The 22,966-nt window shown below is 38.5% G+C and overlaps 1 protein-coding gene across 3 annotated transcripts in view; it reads right to left on the bottom strand.

The window, feature by feature from the left end:
- Window positions 1-1,771: 1,771 nt before the first annotated feature.
- LOC139986103 (choline transporter-like protein 1) overlaps window positions 1,772-22,966 on the bottom strand; it is a 44,453-nt gene continuing 23,258 nt past the window's right edge. For 2 of the 3 annotated variants that reach the window (XM_072001153.1, XM_072001154.1), the window contains exons 2-17: window positions 13,013-13,158; window positions 8,081-8,194; window positions 7,811-7,965; window positions 6,052-6,120; window positions 5,416-5,509; window positions 5,079-5,142; window positions 4,879-4,987; window positions 4,355-4,463; window positions 3,985-4,104; window positions 3,266-3,391; window positions 3,090-3,196; window positions 2,589-2,845; window positions 2,323-2,489; window positions 2,160-2,252; window positions 1,970-2,062; window positions 1,772-1,896 (exon numbers count right to left, since the gene is read on the bottom strand). In XM_072001153.1, the coding sequence (XP_071857254.1) occupies window positions 1,846-1,896; window positions 1,970-2,062; window positions 2,160-2,252; window positions 2,323-2,489; window positions 2,589-2,845; window positions 3,090-3,196; window positions 3,266-3,391; window positions 3,985-4,104; window positions 4,355-4,463; window positions 4,879-4,987; window positions 5,079-5,142; window positions 5,416-5,509; window positions 6,052-6,120; window positions 7,811-7,965; window positions 8,081-8,194; window positions 13,013-13,063 (1,779 nt within the window). In that variant the 5' untranslated portion in view covers window positions 13,064-13,158 and the 3' untranslated portion in view covers window positions 1,772-1,845. The remainder of the gene's footprint in view (window positions 1,897-1,969; window positions 2,063-2,159; window positions 2,253-2,322; window positions 2,490-2,588; window positions 2,846-3,089; window positions 3,197-3,265; window positions 3,392-3,984; window positions 4,105-4,354; window positions 4,464-4,878; window positions 4,988-5,078; window positions 5,143-5,415; window positions 5,510-6,051; window positions 6,121-7,810; window positions 7,966-8,080; window positions 8,195-13,012; window positions 13,159-22,966) is intronic. The other variant, XM_072001155.1, reaches the window with a different exon arrangement.

The raw sequence follows: 22,966 nt of genomic DNA, 5'->3' as shown, positions 1-22,966 counted from the left end.
AACATCTATTGCTAGTCTTGTCGAACGAAGGAGAATAAATTTGTACGCGACACGTGGAGTAAAGTCGAATCCTGCAGAGAACCGTTATAAAACTGTAGTCGAACGTGGCAGAAGTTCAAAAAACTTGATTTAGTTTAGAGTTGATATGAACGAGGACGGAAATAATAGTTTACCTGGCTACTGTTGTTTCGTTCAAGTCGGGGAATAGTTGCAAGAACCGCAGCCTTACTGAAAACTTTAAAGGATATTTCGAGTCAAGTTAAAGATTTACTGCGATGAAATGTTTCCCGTTGCTCGGATCCAAGCGACTCGAACGACAAGCGTAAATAAAGAAATTTGAAAGAATATTTCAAATCATGTAAATATTCAGATCGACGTGTATTCGGATGCCTATCGATCGAATGCAAGCAACTCGACTAACCAGAGGAAGAAACGAACGTGAATGCTGGAGGAGTGGAGAGAAAGAGCGTGTTTTGTAAAATTAGATAAATTGCGTGTTCGTCGCACGAGAACGTTCATAAAATACGAATTTTATTAAAATTATAATACTATAATGTTTCGGGGGAGGTAATCGTGTGACTTAAAGCTGCGACCACGTTTAAAAATAACGCTGTACTTGTTCATTGTCGACGATCGATCATCGAAAGGTGTGACGCTGGAGATGCGCGTATTATCGATGGGCGGTTTCGTTGCGTGAAAGAAAGGGAGTGGATATATATACATAGACACGCGACGGTCGATGCGACTGCAATTACTCGGATAGCGTTATCGTCGCTGCATCAAGTGCACTTCCGCTCGCGGTATCGCCTTTTCATAAATTATCAAATCGCTGGCATGCGTTCAAAAGGCTCTTGGTAAACGCGCTACCAAGTTTCGAACGTGTTCCAAGACGACGCTTGTTTGGACCATTGACAATGTTGCAGCGATATCTCTTCGCAACTGTCCGATTATTATTTATACGCTAATATAATACAAACGAGATGTTTTACACGATAGAAGAGATATTCTACGCGATATATTATCGACGCGAGTAAATGCACACGAACGGTACGTCTACGTACGCTTGGAACGAGTCATGGAGAAGCGATCGATTTGTATAAAAGAAATATTTCATTCGATGTTTCTCGACGATCGCGCACGATTTCTTACGGACCGGAATGTTATCGTATTTGTTGTTCGTATACGTACAACAAGCTGCGCCGCTGCAAAAATCGCAGAATATAATACAACATAAATATAATATAACACTTTGGGTGGCTTAGATCGTCACACGAACTTCTTTGATAAAGATGATTCGTGGCAATTCGTAACGCGAAAACAATAACGATAATTCCGTTCATCCTTGCGATTGGAAGAACGCGAACACGTGTGCGTACACTGCATTTACGCGACTGAATACAAATACAGCGTCACGTGAAAATTACGTGTTAATTCTTCATTGTACTCGTCGATCAGTCAGCATTCGAGTTACGTTTATTGTTTGTTTAAAAGTCTGTTCAAGCTTATCTTTCTCATTCGTTATTATAAAAAATATAGATAATCTACTTATAAGATGTCTCCCTTTACAGTTATGTAGTTGTAATTAGAATCTAGAACAGACAGTCAGCAGAGATCCGTGATCTAAATTGCCTACCACTTACATTTTTCTACGTGATACTGTACTTGTACTTAGAAATAGAGGTAAAGAAACACGCGACGTGTTTTTGGAAAATTCGCGAAAAGGAACGTTCGCAGTTTAATATAACGTTCATTCGCCAGGCATTTTCGCGCGTTTCGAAGACACGATCCGAAGCCTCTGGTATCTTTGAAATGCTGCATAAGATTTTAACGAGCAATAAAACGTCATTACGAATGATCCGCGTGTCGGAGAGCTTTCTTGCTGTTTTCAACGAATTCCTGAAACAAAGACAGAAATTTCGATATAAAGCATTGTTCTATAACGCACGGCTAATTAGAAAGAGTTAATTACCATTAATCCACGGCTCATGAAATACGGCCTGTTGATGCCATCGTTCTTCGCGTAATCTTCGCAGAAACAAATGAATATCGTATCTATGATCATCTGTAACAAATATAAATATCACAATTGCAGACGATAATCGATATTGTTTCATACGCGAAGATATAAGTTTATTTCTAAAAATTGTTACAAAAGTTACCTCGTATATGGAAATAAAACAATGCGCGACCAACATAGCAAAACATCCGGCCAACGCAATCGGTACCCATGGATAATGCAGTCCTTCCTTTTTCTAAACAGACAAGAAGGTTAACGGATCTAAGTTTGGAAAAATTGATTTACGGATGGACATTGATCCGTACCTGTAGCAAATAAATTCCTGAAACGACTGTCAACGTAACCACCGTCACTTTGCCTAAGAATAGAACAAAATCTCCGACACTGTTGATAGCTGCGACTCTTAACACGTTGCTGGCCAAAGCTTGAAAAGCTCTTTTGCCTCCCGTACAAAAATTACATCCGTATATCGCTAAGCAAGTAAACAGATTGAAAGATTATGATAAGAAAATTGAAGGATGTAGCGAATATTTGCTAAAAAGGGGAGTAGTATATATCATGTGGTACATACCTGTTTCGATGTAAGCATTCCTCGTGAGGAACCTCAAAGCGCACTCGAAACACCAGAAACAACAATGACAGCACCATAAGATTATTCGTACACAATCATTGTCGTATTTCTTGAGGCGATTTTGCACGAAGGAAATTATGGCCCTTAACAGTCGAACTATACCAATAATCAGTGCGCCAAATGCTACAGTGCCTAAATGATATCGTATGAGATAACCAAAGCTTTTGACGACTGGCAGAGAGAGCTGCTTCTTGTCCCTGTTGGAAGGAATTTTTTTATTTTTTCTTACTATTAGACGAAACTCGTGATTTTTATGATTCCAAGTGTTTCGTTAGAGAATTAAATCTCGTTTTCTATTTTAATCGTTGGATTACTATCGTAAAGAATAATATTATTTTATTCGATGAAAACGCAGTCTACTAGTCGAGTAAGTGAAATAAAAACGGAATATGGAAATTTCCGTCGTATCTACGTGTGAATTACGATATCGATCAGTGTCACCTGGTGAAGAACCAACGTGCAACGGCGCCAGCGACGACTATGTGCTGGCAGCCCAAGAGGAATTCGCAGGTGACGAAGAAGAAGAACAGATTGTACCATCTAGTCGCCTGAAAAATGTCACATATTAGTCGTTTCTGCCTCTGTTAAATTTTGCATTACATAATTCCATCACTTACGACTAGAACGCTATCCTTCCTGAAATGGATGTGATTTTTCCGGTTCTTGTAAATGTTCCCTGCGCTTTCGATCCAAAGCATGCAGTAAACCCAGCCGCACACGGTGAGACCGATCAGAAGATAAGTCTGAAACCGATGATTGTACCATGTTTAAAGCATTCTTCGAGGTAAATTAATCGAAAACGGAAGCTTACAACGCGTTTGCTGCAAAAATTTGTTAGAGCCTTTGTTAACGAAAATAAGCACGATATAAAAAGATCAATATGATGTTATATCGTAGAAAATAGTATGACAACGATTAAAAGATACAAATTTCAAAGTTTGTCCGGATTTTTATTCTCGAACCTTGTTCTTCTAAGTTTACTACACGTAAATCGTTTCTTCCGTCGTGATCGCAGCGTCATGCGATTTCCTATTTTTCTACTGTATATCACGTGACTTCAAAATAGGAAGAAAGGAATGCACATTGATAGGAAGATAAAGTAGCCCTCTCGCTTACATGATGAGTGAGAAGAAACATAACGATAGATAAATATAAAGATTGGAAAATTTGATGTTCTTGAAACGAGGGTGAAGAGGAAACAGCACGAAATCCGGAAGCAGCTTTAGATTATTCGATACGCTATGAGTTTGTTTATCGAAAAGAGGGAAAATTTCTGCGATTGGACAGAAACGTTACCTCGCTCTGTATACGTTAGTTTTATCAAATATTTACGTACATATACAGGCTGAAGGAGGAGCACTGGCATCGCGTAGACAGCCTTTCCTGCCTCGTGGAACAGCTGCATCACCAGGGCGATTCTTTTTCTCATCACCAGAACGATCAGAAGGATGATGACCTGTAAATTATGTCCAATCGATAATCGATCGATGTATTTCGGTTATTTTTTCAACAAATTTAGTGACTAAAATATTTACGAATAGACGACAAACAACATCTCTAGTTTATATGGAAAAATCGTTCAACAGATGGTCTATGAAAATTCCTTAATTATATATCTGGTCGCTAACAAAGTTTTTAAATAAAATGTCGACAAATTTAATGACAGGACAATGAGGAAGAATCTTCAAAATATCAACACTCATTACCGTAACAGTAGACAGCATGATCGCGTAGACTATGTAAGCCTGCTCGCTCGAATCTTCCACGTCTATTTCATTCATTTGCACCGCTCTTTTCTCCATGTACCACATTAGCCTGCGCAAACACAATGTCTCCATTCAAAACTCACACGATGATACAACTTTTAACCACGAATCTTCTTCGTCAGAAGCAACGACGATCATCGATCTCCGTCTTAACAGCTAGAAGAGAATATTCTGGTTCTATACTTACAGAGTTGAAAAGATGACTCGTTAAATCCAATAGTATACACGCCTTTCGGAAATAGCTGATAAATTTACCAAGTTTTGTAAAAAAAAAAGCATGGTATAATGTTGTGACAATTAATATTTTTTATACACATACATATATCTAACACCAAAATCAAATAAAAAAAAAAAAAATTTGAAAATTGTCCCACTGTAAAATATAAAAATCGTGTGTTCTTCGGCCGTGATATATTTAAACGAATCTATAAAAAAAAAAAAAAAGAATATTAATCGAATCTTACCAAAGAAATGCCGAACCACCGATGGACGCCAAAATAACGCCTATTAAAACGATGTAAACAATCCATTGCACCATGTAGCGGAAAGCGATTAAAATGCCGAATGAAATAGCTGAGGATAAAGAACGAAGAAATGGATATTCAAAAAAATGTTCACGTGAAAGAAAGAAAATTTTGTAAGAAAAATAAGACGTGATACGTACCTAAAGCGATCAGTAATAAGTAAACCATTTCTCTCCAAGCAACGCCAAGATCCCTGGAGGCTTCCTGAAAAAGAAGGAATCTGTTTTTGAACGCGTTTCAGAGAGTAAAATCAACCCGAGGCAAGAAGACGATAAAGTTCAAACTAAATATCTACGCTGTTCCTTTAAGTTTACATAAGTTGCTTAGTTTACGCGCTACAAAGATTGTTATTTACCTGTTGGTGACGATCTGTACCGACAGAAAATGTCGTAAGATTACTATGATTTAACGTAGCAAAGGATATGGACTTGGTGAAACTTCGATCGACAATTGCTATTAAAAAAGAGATTTACAAACCTTGTAAAAATTATCGAGACCGAGTTTCCTGATCAAAGAAGTGATCGTCTCCATCGTTTCATTCTTCACGCAGCGATTTAAAAACACCGTATCCCTACGAGCAAAATGAAATATTAAAACGATCAAAATCATTCGGGAATGGAACATGGTGTGTCGAACATTGCACGAATTTATTTATGCCAGAATGTGTGACATTTTATACGATTATAACTGACATTTTGAAGGACAAATTTTTTAAGAGAAATAATTTTTTCCACCGCAGAACAACATATGACAGTGTTAACGCTACTGTTTAAATTTTAACGTTCTAAAAAGTCACTAACATAGATACAAGAACCGTATATTATAATATCAAAGCATTCATATTATTTCATATTTTCCTCGAATCTAAGAAATTCGTTGATACAGAGAAAAATTCGATTCGGTCGAAAGCGAACCAAACGACGCAGCGGAGTTAAGACGAGCTATCCGCGAAAGGATTTCACGTCGATCGTATTTGTTGAAATCACGCTTGAATTAAAGAGAATAAAATACAAATACAGGTAATAGCAATTTTCGTGCAACGCAGACACCGTTCTTTACGATCCCGCAACTGGAAGTGGCGTACAGGATCCCTTGCGTCATGGTCATACTAACTGATTGCCGCATTTTTCCACGCACGTGCGCGTTTTCACCCCTCGTGTGTCCACCGTAATCTGCAGGTACCTGAGGGAAATGAATAATGAATGAGTAACGGTGCTAACGAACGATTGCGCGAAAAGTGTCGTCGGAAATTGGCAAGTTGCAGCGCGTTTTCCACCCGGGCCGGGTATCGAATTTACACGCAACATTCGCGCTAATTAACCGCATTATTTCACACGGCCCGGCTAAGTTCTCCATCGAGATTTCACGCATAGCATAAAGAATTAGAGATCAGGATGGGATGAAACAGATTGGTAGCAAGGCGAGTCTTAATCGAGAGTCTACGCAAACATATTCAGGATGATCAGGCTGTATAACGATTTAGATAGCCAAAATTAATATTTTTAAGAACTAGAAATGAAATGGAAAAATTTAGGGAAACGGTCAGTTCGGAATTCAGTTAGTTTAGAAAATTTGTTGATAAAGAATAGCTTTGAGTAGCTCGATGTCGTTATCGATATTCGTAACGTTAATCTCAAATTAATAATAAAATCGTAATAGGGTCATGGAGAAGCGATTTCACGTTTTTTAGATAGTTTAGTATGAATTTATACTTCTGTAGCTGGTAATGTCCAGAAGTAAGAGTCGGTTCACGTTTTCCTTCCAATTAAGAAAATTATGTCTACCAATTAAAAATTATTCGTTACTGCACAAAGCCTTGACAAATTTTTAGAGATCAAATCTAAGACAGAATAGGGAAATTCTTTCGCTTCTTTTCTATCTTCTTTCGCAAATCGGTTATTTGAGAAGAGAAACGCGAAGAAAACCTGTAACAGCGTGAACGTTCCTGTACAATTTGACGTATTCGCGTATTCGCGCGCTCGTCCACCATAGCGAACGCCTCGCTGCCTAGAAAATATTAATATCGTATAGCGGATCCCATTGTCGCCAACTTGTTTCATTCATTCAGTCATCGACGCGCGGAATATTGAATTCCGCGTTGTTGTCTCGGCTATGAAGTTCGATGTTAATCCATCGACGAATTATTAATCCTTCGGGAGCAATGGCACCGTATTTGGCGAGGCTTGAATATCTACACGGTCACTGGGGGTGCTGCTTGCATGTACACACGTATGTATTTCGATAGATCGTTGCTATATAGATTATCATCGATGTTTATGGGGATAGAATAGATGATTGGAGGTCGGTTGCTATTAATTTCGATTATTAAAACAAACGTGTTTATAGAGGTTTTAAAGTTTCTTTTCACGAGCTTGTGTATGATTAAAGATTTGACTTTCTTAACTTGGGGCACTTCATTCAGACAGATAAATTTCTCTGAAAGTGTACCCGACGAATATTCGAAATAGTCGGTAAAATTGAAACGATTCTGGTGGTCGAACGATTGATATACGATCAAATTTTGTTTTTCCAAATGGCAAGGGTCTGCTAATAAATATAGAATAATTTTACCGTGACTGTAAGATTAGAGCGATCTAGTAGCAGCATTATATTCATGAACAGCAAACAGGAAATTTTGAATCAAAATTTATCGTATTCTCTGTGATGATTAACTAATTTGATCGCGCGTGTGTGTGACTGTGGATAACGATATATATCAATTAATCCTCCGACATCTCCCATCGAGTTAAAATTGAATGGGGCGATGAAACGTGGAAACGCTCGTTCGAAAAGGAGCCAACGTAGTTTTAACGTTATTCGCGTACACATCTCGTGTCATACATGCTTGAGTCAATGAACAGGTTATGCTTACCTGTCTTTCCTCATGTCTTTACCCTTGCATGCGAAATCGGAATTATTTGAACGTTCTCTCTCCGTGATACGACCGCAAACGTTCGCACAGTCATCGTAGCCATATATAACGCGGTAAATGTCTCCTTTCTGCTCGACGTTGATCAACAGGAAACCCTATATTGGTAACAGGAAAACGTTTTGTACCTTCTACGTACGTTGTTTCAAAAGAGAAACGAAACAAAGTGAAATGAGACAGAGACAGAGAGAGAATAGAAGATGTTGAACGTACGAAACCAATGACCAGACCGATCAGAACGATCAAACTCAGGATATCAGTGCACGATCGATTGGTAACGAAAAACTGGTCCGGCTGCCTCGTCGACATCCCCTCGTGATCCGGTGTCTGAAACGAAAAGTATGGGAAATCGTGACTGTTTTATCGAAATCGCGAGCGTGTCAAGCTTCACTTTTTTTTTTCCACCGAATAAATATCGTCGGTGATATTTTGTTCGCAAACGAGCAAATGAAATTCGAGATAAGATTTCGGTTTCCCTTCCAGTTCGTTATTCTCACTCGGACGAATAGACGAGTTGTTTTATTAAAAACGTTTGTTATTAGATGGATAATCGCGTATTTTTTAAACGAAACGTGTCTGAAAAAATGGTCATGCGTTCGAGGGTTAAATTCTACATCTTCAGGTTGTTCGTTTTTCCATTTTACCGCGTAGACGAAAAATTTGTTTCGAATCAGAGAACAGAGAGTAGGCGAGCGAGAGAGAGAGAGAGAGAGACGGAGTTGGTCGGTCGAACGCGAACGTCTTTCCGTGTAACGATCGAAAACGTCGAATCTATTGGCCGCGGTCAGCATTCCGGTAAATTTTCAGCCCGATGAAATCGAGCGTAGCTAAACGCTTTCAACGAGAATTCGCGTCGTTTCGCCAGCAGAACGCAGTTGGTAACCCTGTTACGAGTCGAACGATCGTAGTAGACATCAGCCTAAATTAATTAGACTGTTCGACGATGACCTTGCATTAGCGTGTCTCTCGTAATTAAATTCCGCTCTCTCTCTCTCTCTCTCTCTCCCTTGACTCGTCTTATTAAAGGCGTGCCATTACGTTTCATTGATAACATCATCGTGTCACGTTGTCAACATTTATTTGCGTCTCGTTCTCGTTAAAGTCGCGTTTACATTAAGCAACTCTCGATCAAGTCCGAGTCGTCGTTAAAAATCGTCCTTGTAGAGCAAAGTTTCAGTCAAATGGAAGTTGACCGTCTTTGGCCCTTTTGCAGCCTCTCGACCTAATTACCCGAGTCGTCTCGCACAATTGAGCGAATATTATTAACAAAATTTTACTTTCAGATGAAGTATAAACTTGGAAAGTCTTTATTCTCGATTTTCACGATGGAACGAACAACGGAACCGTGAAATTTATGCTATTCGTGTTTTGCAATGGATTACGAGGATGGTTAAACGTTTTGATCGAGTTTGGCCAGAAAAACGTTAAAGGAAGATATATTGGGATCATCCCAGACAGGTTTCGTTTGAAAATGTCTGTGCATCGTATATGAATGGTTATTGCAACCGTATAATTTTTTTGAAATTTAAAAAGAAATCGAACGCGTATATTTGTACGAAAGTCTGTATCTTTTCGTTCGAGCATTTTATTTTTTCCGTTATTTTATTATCTCGTTTGTTCGAACTAATAAACAGTAATAAATAGAGTAGCATACGGTTTTAAATATTGCACATTTTTTATTATGAATTTAACGAAAAAAAAAAAGAATATTCAGGCAGATGATTAATCAAATGGAACAAGTCTCTTCGTGTAATGATCGATGCGTTTATTTTGTTCTGGTAGCTGTCAAAGATTACGTTAACAAAATTACCGGATCTTATCGATCACACGATATCTAGTTAATTGTATTCTGTCAAGTAATTTAAAAGGAACATATTTTTCTATATGTAATAGCAAAAATTTAGATCTAGTAGAACATTGTGAAAAAGATGTGATTCCCATCTTTCTTTTTAAATATTTTAGTCGCTTTAAATTACTGTGTGAACGCTATCTCTGTAATTTCATCTAGTTTAAAGGGAAACCGTGAAACTTCAGAACGGAAGGAACTCTGTCTAAAGAATGACGGTCTAGGAACTTGATCGATACTACGTAGATAATATATGTTAATGTTTATCGTGAGAAATTAATACGCACGTTTTTGTGTGTAAGCTTTTCAAGCAAAATTAAAAGCTTCGTTAAGCCGTCCATTTTTTCGACACGTTCTCCTCGCACGAATGGAAATTTTGTTATTACATGGAGTAATATCGATCGCCTTATGATGCGTTAATATCATGAAAGCATGGCGTAACGAACGAGCGAATCTTGACAGTCTTAATATTAATAATAATACGTAATCGATAATCGAAAGGATAATTATTAATAATATTGCAACGCTGTTTTACAGTAAGAAATTATTATTACCATATTATACTTGCGGAAATTGACCGTTTTATTGTCAAATTTGCTACAGTTATGCAGAAGAATTAATTAGAATCGTATAAAATTGTACTAATATCAATTCGATCGTGGTAGAGAGTCCAACAATCGCGCAGGAAAATTTCCGAAACGACGGAACAACGACGAAGACGGTAGTCGTTCGACAGTGTCTCATTGTCAATTTACAACTTTGTAACTCGATTCGCCGCTAGTTTAATTGTTAATTACGAAACAGATAGAAAAGCCGATAATTATTGCTTTCGTATTTCTCATTACCGAAACAATGTAATCACAGAGGCCGGCAATTACCAACTACTATAACGTTACCACTATTATTATCCCGTGATTATTTATTTCCACTCCATTAACATGTTGGAGCAACAAAAAAATATCCGTTTTATTCGCTTGATTTCGTCCACGTTCGATAACGTTAAACGCGCGTGTGTGGTAATAACGATGATATTCGGGTTTTCGCTCGAGTCTCTAGCGAAAATCAAATTTTAATCATCCCGTTATTTCTAAATCACCCTGTAGATCAACGGAACCATCGGTATATAACCGTACAATTAGAGGATACATATAAGCGCAAAAACAGCGGTTTCATCGCAGCGTGAATACACGGTTTCCATGCACGCTAGTGATCACCAGTTTAAGACCACCCCTTTCTCAATTACATTTTGGAATACGGAGAACAAACAGTTATAATTAAACCATTTATCTGCATTTATGGTCGTAAGAAAGTGCTATCCAACACGTTGCATACGATGCGTTATTTCTGGAATTCGCCACCTTGCGACTGCAACTTGGCGTTGTATTAAATTTAAGCTCTTTTTCCTTGCTTTTTTCCAATCCTCGTTTTTGAAAATTGATTATCTATTCCAACATTTTCTCTCTTTCTTTTTAAACTTTATATTCTCGATTGACTCTGTTTCGTTCGCTTTATCATTAGAAATTAAATATCTGTTTATTTTGAAATATCCGCTATTTTGGTCGAGTGTATTTCTGTCTTTCTACTTTCAACCCTTTGAACGAAAATGACGAATTTTGGCGACACGAGTTCTCTGTGCTAAATTTAACTTTGATGGGCTATATGTAAGCACCGTATTTAAAGCATTTAATTACCGTATTTTGGCATTTATTTATACATCCCAAACATGGATTTCCATAAACACTTACATTCGCTGCGCATGTTCTAATAATCATTTGTATCTTGTTTAGTAGACTTTGTAAACCAACTAAATCTACTTTGCAGCGAATCTTATTTATGAAAAAATAATAGTTTTTAGTGAAATATTTGTCGCGCTCGTAATACTCGCGATAGAATTAATCGGTCCGATCGGCTTTAAAGTAAATGGCAAGACAGAGGTTGAAATGGTTTTCTAAAGAGAAAAGTCTTCGTGCGTTTGCTGATGAGAATAATTAAAACGATAAGCTTTTCACCGGGCTATTTGTTGTTCGTTTCATCCACTTTCGATATTTAAAACTTTTTCTACAAATTTTCTGTTATTTCTGACGAAATTCCAAAGTTCATTATACGGAACGCGAAATATTTCGTGAACTTCGACGTAATCCGTTAATGGCACTTAAGATTATCATTTTCAAACTAGTATAATTGCTCTTAGTCGATGTAAAAGAATTTACATAACGAAGTAGGCAAAGGATGTCTCATTAGTGGAAGTTTATACACGTATTCGTAAAAATGTGATAAAAATTCGTAATAAGGACGTAATAACAACGTACTAAAAAGTATAATTCAGAATTTCATAGCGTTCGCCGAGTATACGATTACTCCTGTAAGCGGATTTAGCAATATATGGATAAGTTACATATTAAAAGATATCGTTTTTCGAACCAGATGAAACGTGTAACCCTCGTACGTATGAGTTTTTTAACGGTTTGAGGCTGTGATCTTAATTGGTCAAAGGGTGGCTTTAAAATGGAAATTAACGCTTTATAACGTCACACACGCGCGTTAATTAGAAATAACAAATCCGCGCATCTTTATTTCTCTTATTGTATCATTTTATTTTATTACTATATTGCGTAATTAACGATACTTAATTTTGAAACGAAAGCGAGAAACTATAGAGAGCTGAGGTTCCTATTTTCACAATTGTCAAAGGCATAGAAACTTACATTCGCGAAAAGCTCGAGTATAAGTAATTCGAGGCACAGGTCACTGATATAGCTCGATTTAAAAACAAACTATGCTGCGAATTCCACCTATTTTTCATTTTCGTTCGTATTACTATTACTAGCTACGCTTATCTACGTCTTTATCTTGTGAAACCCGGCAAAAGAGAAAGAGAAATAAATATTCGTCGAGAAAGATTCACAAACAATTCGATGCAAAATGAAAACGTTTCACGTAAAAGTGCATCCGACGTAATCGCTAAACTAAACGCAAACTTTAGACGGAACGATCGTTTATTCATCGCTAACCTATTTGGTTAAATATACTGGAACGTAATTTAGACACGGATACGATAATTAAAGCGCGTGTGCGAGGCCGATACGTTTCTCATGAATAATTATCGCTCTTCTCCGCCATTACGCGAAAAGAACTGCACCCCGTGCGCGAATCGCGCGCGAAATTTCAACGAAATCAGTGACCTGACCTGGCTTCCGTTCCTTTTTCCGCCATGGCGACGAGACGAGACCAGAAGTTTTTATATTGAAATACTCGAGCGAAAATTTCAACCAGGCGTAATCGTAAAGAATAATCCTTACCCCGGGCTCCACTTTGGACGATGGCTCGTCCGCGCAACAGCAACAGCTCATCCTCGAGGAACTGGGTAATCCTTGCTAACAGCCGGTGTATCGCCCCTCTTGATCCTTTCCTGGCTCCGCACTGTCCGATGTCACGGGTGCGCCCGCTTCCGGGAATAAATTAAAACGGAAGTTCTTTAAAATGGCCACAGCAACCGTCGCATCGAGGATTCTTGTGTCGTGGCGCAACGCTTCGCGATAATAAGTATAGTGCGCGAGGAATACGCGATATCTTTAAATATCGATATAATATATAAGACGATTTAAGTATCGGCCGATAATACGGAGATAAGAAACTACTCGAGTTCCTCGATAATATCGGAAACGAACCAGTTAATACTCGTGTAATACGAGTATTTATAAGACTGTTTCTTGCGTCGGAATATCGCTGATCCACGGTACCTTTACGAGGAGAGTTGCAGTGCGAAAATCTGTTCTTGTTTTCCTTTGTTTTCTTAGATCCTCGAGCCTGCGTATATTATCTTCTGCGAGATCATTAGATAAACAACGGTACACTAGTGAAATTTTATAAATCGTAACATTTGTTTCATAAATCACAACACAACGGTGAGTGTACAGCACAAGAGTTTACTGACCACTGCTACGTCGCGTGAAATGGTCCGTGCGACGTCCCTCGAGGTCTGGCCGCCAAGGCCCACGTACCGTTATACAGACCCTCGATAAACCCAAGGAACCATCAGAATCTTTCCAACTTAATTTATAATCCTACAAGTACTTTCGAGATTTTACAAGGTTTATGAATGGTCCTTGGAACGGTCATTAGGTTCTTTGCACGTTCTTACAAATTACGGAGAAAGCGGATATTCGTCTAACCCATAAACAATGCCACCACCTACGAGCCACGTTGGCAGGAGACCTATCTTCGTTTATTAACCTTGGCTATAACCAATGGACATTGCGGATCGTTACCCTCGCTTTCTAACGAAAAGCGTTCTTAGTTCAAAAGGCATACGCGCACCGAGCTTTCCTCCGTAACAACACGAGAACGGACTTCGCTGCTTCTACGACATTAGTTCGGTCAATACTCCGGCACCAAGTCGAAAACCGACGGATCAGACATCTCGGACTGCTTCTAGTTACATTACTATATTCAACTGCAAGGGACTCGTTCTTTTGCGACAGAACAGTCGGCATACCTACTCGGACTCGACCTCGTCTATAGATCAGTCCCTCTACACTGATTCTCTAACCTGAGGACAGTCAACGTTTCTCTACCGGGTCAAACCTTCGTCCACGACACTTACATCTCACGCAACGGCGTAACTCTTTCTTGTACTAAGTTGTTGGAAATATAGATATTATAATCTGTTAACCGCAGTGTTATACCACATCAACTACCCCTATTATCTCGAAAGAGATAAGGGGATCGATCTGTTCGTGGTGTCGATTATTATAATCGTAACGGGAATTTACGACTCCCCGCGATGCAATTTGTTGAGGTTATTAGATGTGTGAACAAAGAAACGTGTGGATAAATTGTAAGGTAGAAAATATAATTTAATACAGAAGCGTAAATACAAGTAGGAATATATATGTAAGCTGGTTCAGACCCGCACGCTAGCAGTGTTACCCTGAGACTAAAGGAACGCCGAAAAAAGACGTCGCACGTGTGCCGCTTATCGTCTGTTGTCGACGCATTCTTTTGTCTATGCGCTATCGACGACATCGGCGCTTTGTGAAAGCCAAAGACCAGATGTAGAGTTTTCTCAGAAGTATCGATCACTTCAACACAATTTTATTTATGAATCGCGGATTATCAAAACAAAATAGGAATGACTATATCTGGAAGGAAAAATTAATTTGAATTAACTTTCACGTCCGATAGCTTTGAAAGAGTCTACAAAAATCGTACAAGTAAATTTCTACGACGTGTAAAATCATAAATCATATTAATAACATCACGGATTTAATTAACGTAACTCGTAAAATTTTAGGGACTGCCTTTACCATAGAAATCTGCGGTTCCGCAACTTGTAACTTGTCGATCAACGTATTAGTTTTAAACTAATGCCGATGGATGTTTTCCTGTTTGCGAGAGCGCTCGGCTCGGTGTGAAACACAATATTTTCCAGGTTATCCGTTTCTGCACTTATAGCTACCCTGTTGCATATTAGTTTTTGACGTGGACATTAATTATCGAATAACTTTTATGGATTTGAGCAGTGGCCAGCGGCAGGTACGAAACACTGTTTTAAAGTGGAATTTTATTACGCGACAAGTGAAGCAAATGTGAAACTAATCGTAATATAACGTCAACGAAAGTTGGACTCACTTGGGACGCTTTGACCTATATGCTCTACGTGCGGATTAAACCAATTCGGAACTGCGGATGCTGTCCAAACTGGCTCAACGCGATACTTGAAAACGAGTAATAAAAATGAGTAACTATGGACCGACTTCGAAAACTAGGTTACGAAATTGTTCAGATTAAAAACTACCACCGGATACGTCCACCATATTGCGTCACGGTGTTACTACTCTGATTTCTTGATTCGCGATTCACAGTTAAATACGTTTTTTCTCTCTGCGACTCTCTGCGAAGCTAACTCTACGTCAAAGTAAAAATTGCGTTCTATTTAAACGAACGTTGCTTAAAACGTACGAACCTCTCTTTATGCGTTTACAGGCATAAACTGCGAAAAAGGAGAAACGACGGACAGTCGGAACGTAATATCAAATAATAACGATAAAATTGGGAAATAAATGGACAGCTCTGACCGACACCCCACTAACGACGATCAAGATGGCTGATGATCGTCTACGTGAAAATGTACTCCGCCTTTTTTATGTTTTCCGCCTGGTCACATTAATATTTCCCGGAACATCCTCTTTCGACGCGAGTCACGTCACTTTCGATCGATTAATCGAGCAAGCCTACACGAATAAGCAAAATAGCTGATACGTAAGACTACGGGTTTGCCGTCTTTTTCGCCTGTTGGAACATTTTCTTCGGTCGTTTCGCGTACGATATCCTTTGATCGATGAAAAAATATCGAATTTTCGGAAATGTAATAACGCGGTCGGTGTGCAATCGTGTAATTTTGAAATTTCAACACGCACAGAAGCAGGTTAAAAGAGAGAAACGTCATAATATTTCGTTGGAAAGCGAAAGAGATGATGCAATTTCCGGGCAGACAGCCTATTAAAACTTTGTGTCCCGATTAATCATCAGGATTGTGGTTATGAAACAACAACATCGGTAATTGAAAAGCGAAAATGGAGCAAAGCGCACAGCGAGGTACGTTCTTTGTTAACCTTTTGTGCGAAATATCAATGCGTTGTTTGTCCATTTATTCGTTATGAACGCGTATTATGGTCGGTTAATCCTCTTGAATCGTTTTAAGCAGTTACGAAACGCGACAGAACGTACACGATCTTCTCTAGAATTTACTAATTGCGATAGGAGGGAGAAAGAAAGTTCGTACAGAGCAAACGTACAGAGTTCTTCCACGTTTGCTCAAGTTACATCTTTTATACATCGAATTGCCATTAAGGTCGACGTTAAATATTTTACATGGTGCGCGTTGAACTTTGAAACTTGTTACACAGTCATGAAAATTCTGATATATCTTTCTCAGTTTTGCCACCTGTCTTCTTTTTCGTATTCGAGGACCATACGCCGCTATAAATTATGCAATTGCTGCACTTTTGAACGTAATAAAGACACGTAGACGAACCTCCCTGAATGCTCCATTTTTGATGAACAGAAATTATAAAAACTTTCGTATACGCTTTTTCACATGGATAGAGGAATAAAGCGCGAAGTATAGAAAAAAGAACGTAGGAAGATAAACTAACGAAACGTCATTTGAGAAGCACGTAGAAATATTACTCATCTTCATCGATCTTCTCGATGGACAAGATCCGGCACCTCGAGAGTTGTGTAAAATATGTAATCTAAATATGAAAAAAAAGAAAAAAAAAAAATGTGATCTTACGATCCGAGCAAATGCTTTTCTTACAAAAGATTCCGTGTAAACGCTTCGATAGCGATGTTTAACGATTCGGCATAAAGCTCGTCATAAATGGTAATTTAAAGGACGATAGATCGATACAAAAGCTACTGAATTATTTTACATATTCGAAATTAGAATATAACGATATATACGTTAATTCTGCTAATTACGGTAGAGTGGTGGAAACACGCGTTAAAGTAATTTCAAAATATTTTAAATAACACACACACACACTGATATACGTACACGTATACGAAGGTTTTCTATAGGTAAGCGCTCGAGCACTTTTGTAAATCACTCACTGTAAGTACAATCTCATGTAACTTTTCATTATTCTGTGTCGCTAATAATCCATGCGAGCGATTTATGCGGCTATAAATAACGCTAAGGAAAAGAAAGACGAACGCGGAGAATATTTTTGCGATTCGCTATACATATATCACGCTATAAAAAGTTAAGACCGAAAGTAGGGAAGAGAAAGAATGAAGCACACACCGCAAGTTTGCCAAGTTTGGTTAAGAAATATATCCTTGAACGTGTTTCGACGCATCCCGGCGAACTGCAATTCACGCGAGTAGGAGTCGATCAACGCGGACTACGATAAAAATCGAACATGTGCGCGGTTCGCTCGCAACCACTTCCATCTTCGCATTTCCTACTTCGGCCTGCTTATTTCCGAATACCACACCCCGCGCTTTTTCAACGATGCATGAAAAATGTTGTCGCCACAAACGGAATTGGAGACCGTACGGTAAATTATCGCGCAAAAATAAATTTGCACGGCGCGTGTTATAAAATACACTTGCGAAATAGCCGTCTCGCAAATTAAATTACAGATTCGCGGCATGTGGTTTTCAATTTGTAGAAACAATTCCCGCGTTGCGGAATAATTTTGTCTATGCGCCGCCGAGTTATGGCATGGCTTTACCTCGCGTGCCTTTTTAATTCGCAAGAAAATTATTTTTACCGAGTAATTTTACTCGTGTCTTTACATTATTATTTCTTAGATGTACGCATCTTTCACCCAAGGACAGTATTATAAAAACGTGCGAAAGTTATGCAATGGACAGAAATACGAAATCAAGTTTCATGATTTTAAAAAAAAAAAAAAAAAAAAAAGAAGATGGTTTACCGTAATCTTCTATGGATACTTTGACTTTTTCTCGAATTTTATAAAATTGTAGAATCCGAATAAAAGTAGAAGTAACGATGAAAATATACGTAGCAAATCCTTAAAATTCTCTTCCGTAATTAGAATATTAAAAAAATGTTGGGTAACGTGACGTTGGCTCCTAGCGCATTCGTTTGCAGGGAGACTATTTTCGCGGAATAATTTTTCACGTTTTAAGATGATTTCACATAGCGTATCTCCTTAATTTGTGGTAGAACTATTTTTACGGAATAATTTCGCCTGTATGCTTTCGAGTTGTGGCGTTCGCGTGTCCATCGGGGATGGCTTTAATCTACTGGCAAACTATCTTTGCGAAATAATGTTTAAAACAAGTACAAAATACAATTTTACTTGCAAATCCATGTTAAAATTCAAACGTTCGGTTAACATTTTACAGTTATACGATAAATCCCATATTTCTAGACGTTCCTATATATCCAAATACACGATATAACAGATATTATTTTCAGAATCAAGTTGAAGTTTCATACTTGCCAGTTAAATTCACTCGTTTCTTGTTTACCACTTATACCGCTGTCTTAATCACGATAGGTTCGAACGGAGAAAAAGACGACAAAGAAGAAGACGAGAAGCAAAGAAGGCTTCTTGGACGAATCGATCATACACAGAGAGAGAGAGAGAGCATTTCGGAGGTCGAAAAACGATTCGCGCGACGAATTTCGCCGGAGTTGCTTTTTCCCCTCGTAGTAGGTCGATAAGCTCGACGCAAACCAGCCAACCAGCCAGGAACAATACAACTTATCGAGCGACACACATACCTCGTTATTGGGTACGTCAGATAAGAGGCGAAGAGAACGAAAGGATGGCGAAGGAAAAAGAGAGGTAAGAAAAAGAAAATGGTCGGGCGGGGTTTGCAGAGGAATACGGAGGTACCGGTTAATCTCGTTCGAAACCACAGCGAGACCGTGTCACCTGGAATTAAACAGCGGCACGATATTTCCTTGATAACGAATGGAATGCGTCGGGCACGCGAATATCGTGTATCTTGATCGAATTTCGCGAAATTAGGGAACTTCACGGAGCCCGTACCACGGGGAACGAACGTCCCAATTAACGGGCTAGTTCGTTTTTTAGAAGTAGCTTGATTAAGTGGTTTGATAGGTTAAATGTTCTCGTTTTACCATGACGATAATGAGATTTCAAGATTTAGAAACTTTGTTTCTTGTGGGCTTGTTTCCTTTCCCATGGAATTAACCGCTTGAAATTTAATCAACGATCGTGATCCGTTTGCGTCTATTTAGTTTTGCGATATTTAGTCGAGGATAGCCTTCGATAAAATAGAATCGGATTTTACGTTGCGCGCAGTAAAGGAAAATAAATCGTAATAATTATTTAATTCGTACAGATTAAAATGGATTTAAACTAACAAAGTTTGTCGCTATATAACACGTATAAAGTACCATTTATAATTACTCGAACGATGAACATTTTATGTTTCTACTATAAAATCTTATTAATGGTTTCTTGCTATTGTTAACACGTTTCATTCTTTATTGGGACAACGAATGCTGTTTCTATTGTATTATCGATAAGAAATTACACGAGTAATAAAGATGTTTGAAAATATTCAAAAGCCGTCTATCGGCTGTTGTTGGAATAATTACGCGAGGCGCTATAGATATATATCGAGATTATGTACAAATAAATTTCAGATACGAAAAGATTGATAATATTATATTAACAATTAATTTTGCTTTTTATCGATGTTCCGAGGAATTGTTTTTCTTGTTAATTAATGGTACAAGTCTAAAGACTGTCTTGCGTACATCCAGCAGATTATGTCACCTTATGAACATCTTCGATCGTCAAACATCGATAAGATCTTTGTTCCGAGACTTCTATCGCGTAAGGAAGTTAGGAAGAATTTTGTTAAATTTGTTACGCGTATTCCTTCTTTTCTCTCTTCTTGATTTCTTCTTGAGTTTTACCTGTACGTTGTTTAAACGTTGCGACGTACGAGCTCTCTTGAAATGTATTTCAAATAATAAGGGATGAAATAAAAAGAGTCGTTTACGCAGATGTTTACTTCGCGGAGGAAGAGCTCGTGTTTCCACAGGTTCTCCATACGGAAACTAATATTATACTTTACGAAAATTCCGCGACATCGATCCTCTCGCGAATACCAGGTCAAATTCCCATTTTTCCACGGCAATAATTTCAAAGTTCCTAACCCATTTATGTATACACGTTACGAAAAAGAAAGTATTAGGAAACGCTTCGTTCCAAGCCAACGCTTTTATGCGAAATAAAAGTCTTCCCTCGGCTAATCCATTGAATATCAAACAGCAAAAGTTGAGTGAATGTAATTTTGTTGAGAAACGAGGTAAAAATAAAGCGAGGTAACTCATATACCGAGTAGTTATCAGAGTAACTAAAACTGGGTTACCGAAGATTGTTTAAAACTGTGCGGTGAAAAGATTTTGAAAACCTCGTTTTATATAACTCGCAGTATCTTTTTCTGCTGCGTTCTAATCGTGCCACGAGATCCTACAGAAGTAGACATCTTTCTCCGTAATAAATTGACCGATTCAGGGTGTACTGCAGGTTTAGCGCGTGTTTCCACTTGTTCGAACTTGACCAAATTAGAATTTGAATAAAATTAACAGTCGTCGAAGCGTTCACCACTTTTAAGAAAACTCTACGTCTGGTCTTTTTAGTTTTCTCAAGCACCGAAGCCATCGACAGCGTATAGACGAAAGACTGGGACGAAGGCAGACCATAAACGGTAGACAGGCGACGATAGCTTCGAGGCTTTCGGTCATAGGGTAACGCTGTTAGTGTCGCGCGCTCGAGAAGGCCACCCGCTCGGTAACCAGGTAGACGAAACATCCTGCATACCGCAGCTATCGAAACAATAACGAAACCGTCGCTCTGTTAGATTTATATAATAAATTCCATTATACGAAATTCAATTTCTTCGTCTTATTCGTAAAACGTTCGAACCGCGACGCGAGGAGATTACGGGCGATCTATCGATTTCGCGATTTCTCGTGTCTCCGACGTGACGCTAGCGTGCGGATCTGCACCAGCTCAAATTATATTTCTATTTGTATTTACACTTCTGTATTAAAATATATTTTCTACCTTACAATTTATCCGCGCGTTGCCTTGTTCGCACATCTAATAAGTTCAACGACAGTGACAAGACTGTATCGTCGATTTTGCTCATTTCGATAATTCCGGTAATTCTAACGATAATACGGTAAATTAATTAAAAGTGAAAACAGCGCGTTATCACGAAACTAACGTTCAATCGTTTAATCGGTGATATTTAGTCCTCGATTATCGGTTGAAGAATACGTCGTTGACGCGCACACGCTATGATCAATATCTGCTAGATTCATCGACGATCGTGGACAGTCGTCCACCCAGAATATTTTATCTATGCCCATAGTGGGATTGAAAATCGTTGAATCGAACGATCAAATATTCCACAGGCAAATGACACAGTCGGCGAACGGTAAATTTCGCATTATTTGCAAATCGGTACACGACTGTACGGCTGTGATTCAACGCAACTATTATCGATTCGCATTATTCCCTATTCTTGATTCGAAGCCGGTTACCGATTTCTGCACACGCTACTAAACCCTGGAACGCGTTGACGACCGGCTCGCCATTTTTACACCGATCCATGCACGCTCTACGAGTTACCTAGGATTTGTTTTATTGTAATTGCACGTATAGGTCCCTGGCCACGATTATTTCGTCGTTTTAACGACGATCGTTAAAACGAAGCCGAGAGGACATCGTTTACGCCGCGTCCTGAACGCGTCGCTCTCTTATCGAACACGTTGGCAAACATTTGTCCGATGGTGTTCTTATAGAAAATCACCCGTTTGTTTATCATCGCGTAAAAGCGCTCGACGTATAAAGAGCAGGATTAATTGTGGCATCGTGATTGCGGAACGTGATAACCATTTAATTCTTTGTATCGGGAAAATTGGTTTTCGACAGAGAACGATGAAAATGTGTGAAAAGGTGGAGATTATTGCGTAGAATCGCGGGTGTTGGTCATTGATGGTTTTTGTGGTTTCTAGGTAAATAATCTCAGATATTTAACTATTTGAGGGACAAGTTGAAGAAACAAGGAAGTCGAGAAAGTGATAATTATTTCGTAGTCTTTTATCGAAAATGTGTAATATTTGATTTGGTGCATGGATGAAAATCGACGAAAAAAAATTATTCAGAAACTTGATTTAGAATAGAAAATTATTATTTGCTTGATCGTTTGCTTCGTTGTTTCGAATCGTTTCGGATGTTAGCTATTCGCGAAATCTAGATGAGTAAATCATTTTAGAATTCAGTTAAAATCTGTATTGGAAGTCTATTTGTGTAAATCTTGGAGATTGGAACGTAGGAGTAGTTAAGGTAGATAGGAGGATAATTATAATTATCGATTTTCTAATTATAAAACTTGTGTAAGTCGATCGAATATATTATCGTTGATTCAGACCGGCAGCTAAGCGACACGCGAAGGAAGAGGAATGAATCTACAGCGGCTGCAGAGGCTGTGGGTGGAATTAATGGTGATGACAGGATGAAAGAACAGCTCCGGAGAACAATGGTACGATAGAAATTTATTAACAGAGAAATGATAAATCGCAGCGTTCGTCTCATCGATTATTCCGAAAATCCTATTCCGCCCTTGATATCAACGATTTTATTTTCGCTCAAAAATATTCATCCCTTGTACCACGCGTCAAATTATATCACCATAATCGACGGGAATAGAATCGAGAAGAA

This window comes from Bombus fervidus, chromosome 4 (genome assembly GCF_041682495.2).
Source record: "Bombus fervidus isolate BK054 chromosome 4, iyBomFerv1, whole genome shotgun sequence".
NCBI lineage: Eukaryota > Metazoa > Arthropoda > Insecta > Hymenoptera > Apidae > Bombus > Bombus fervidus.
This window is presented reverse-complemented; position numbering and strand designations above follow the sequence as displayed.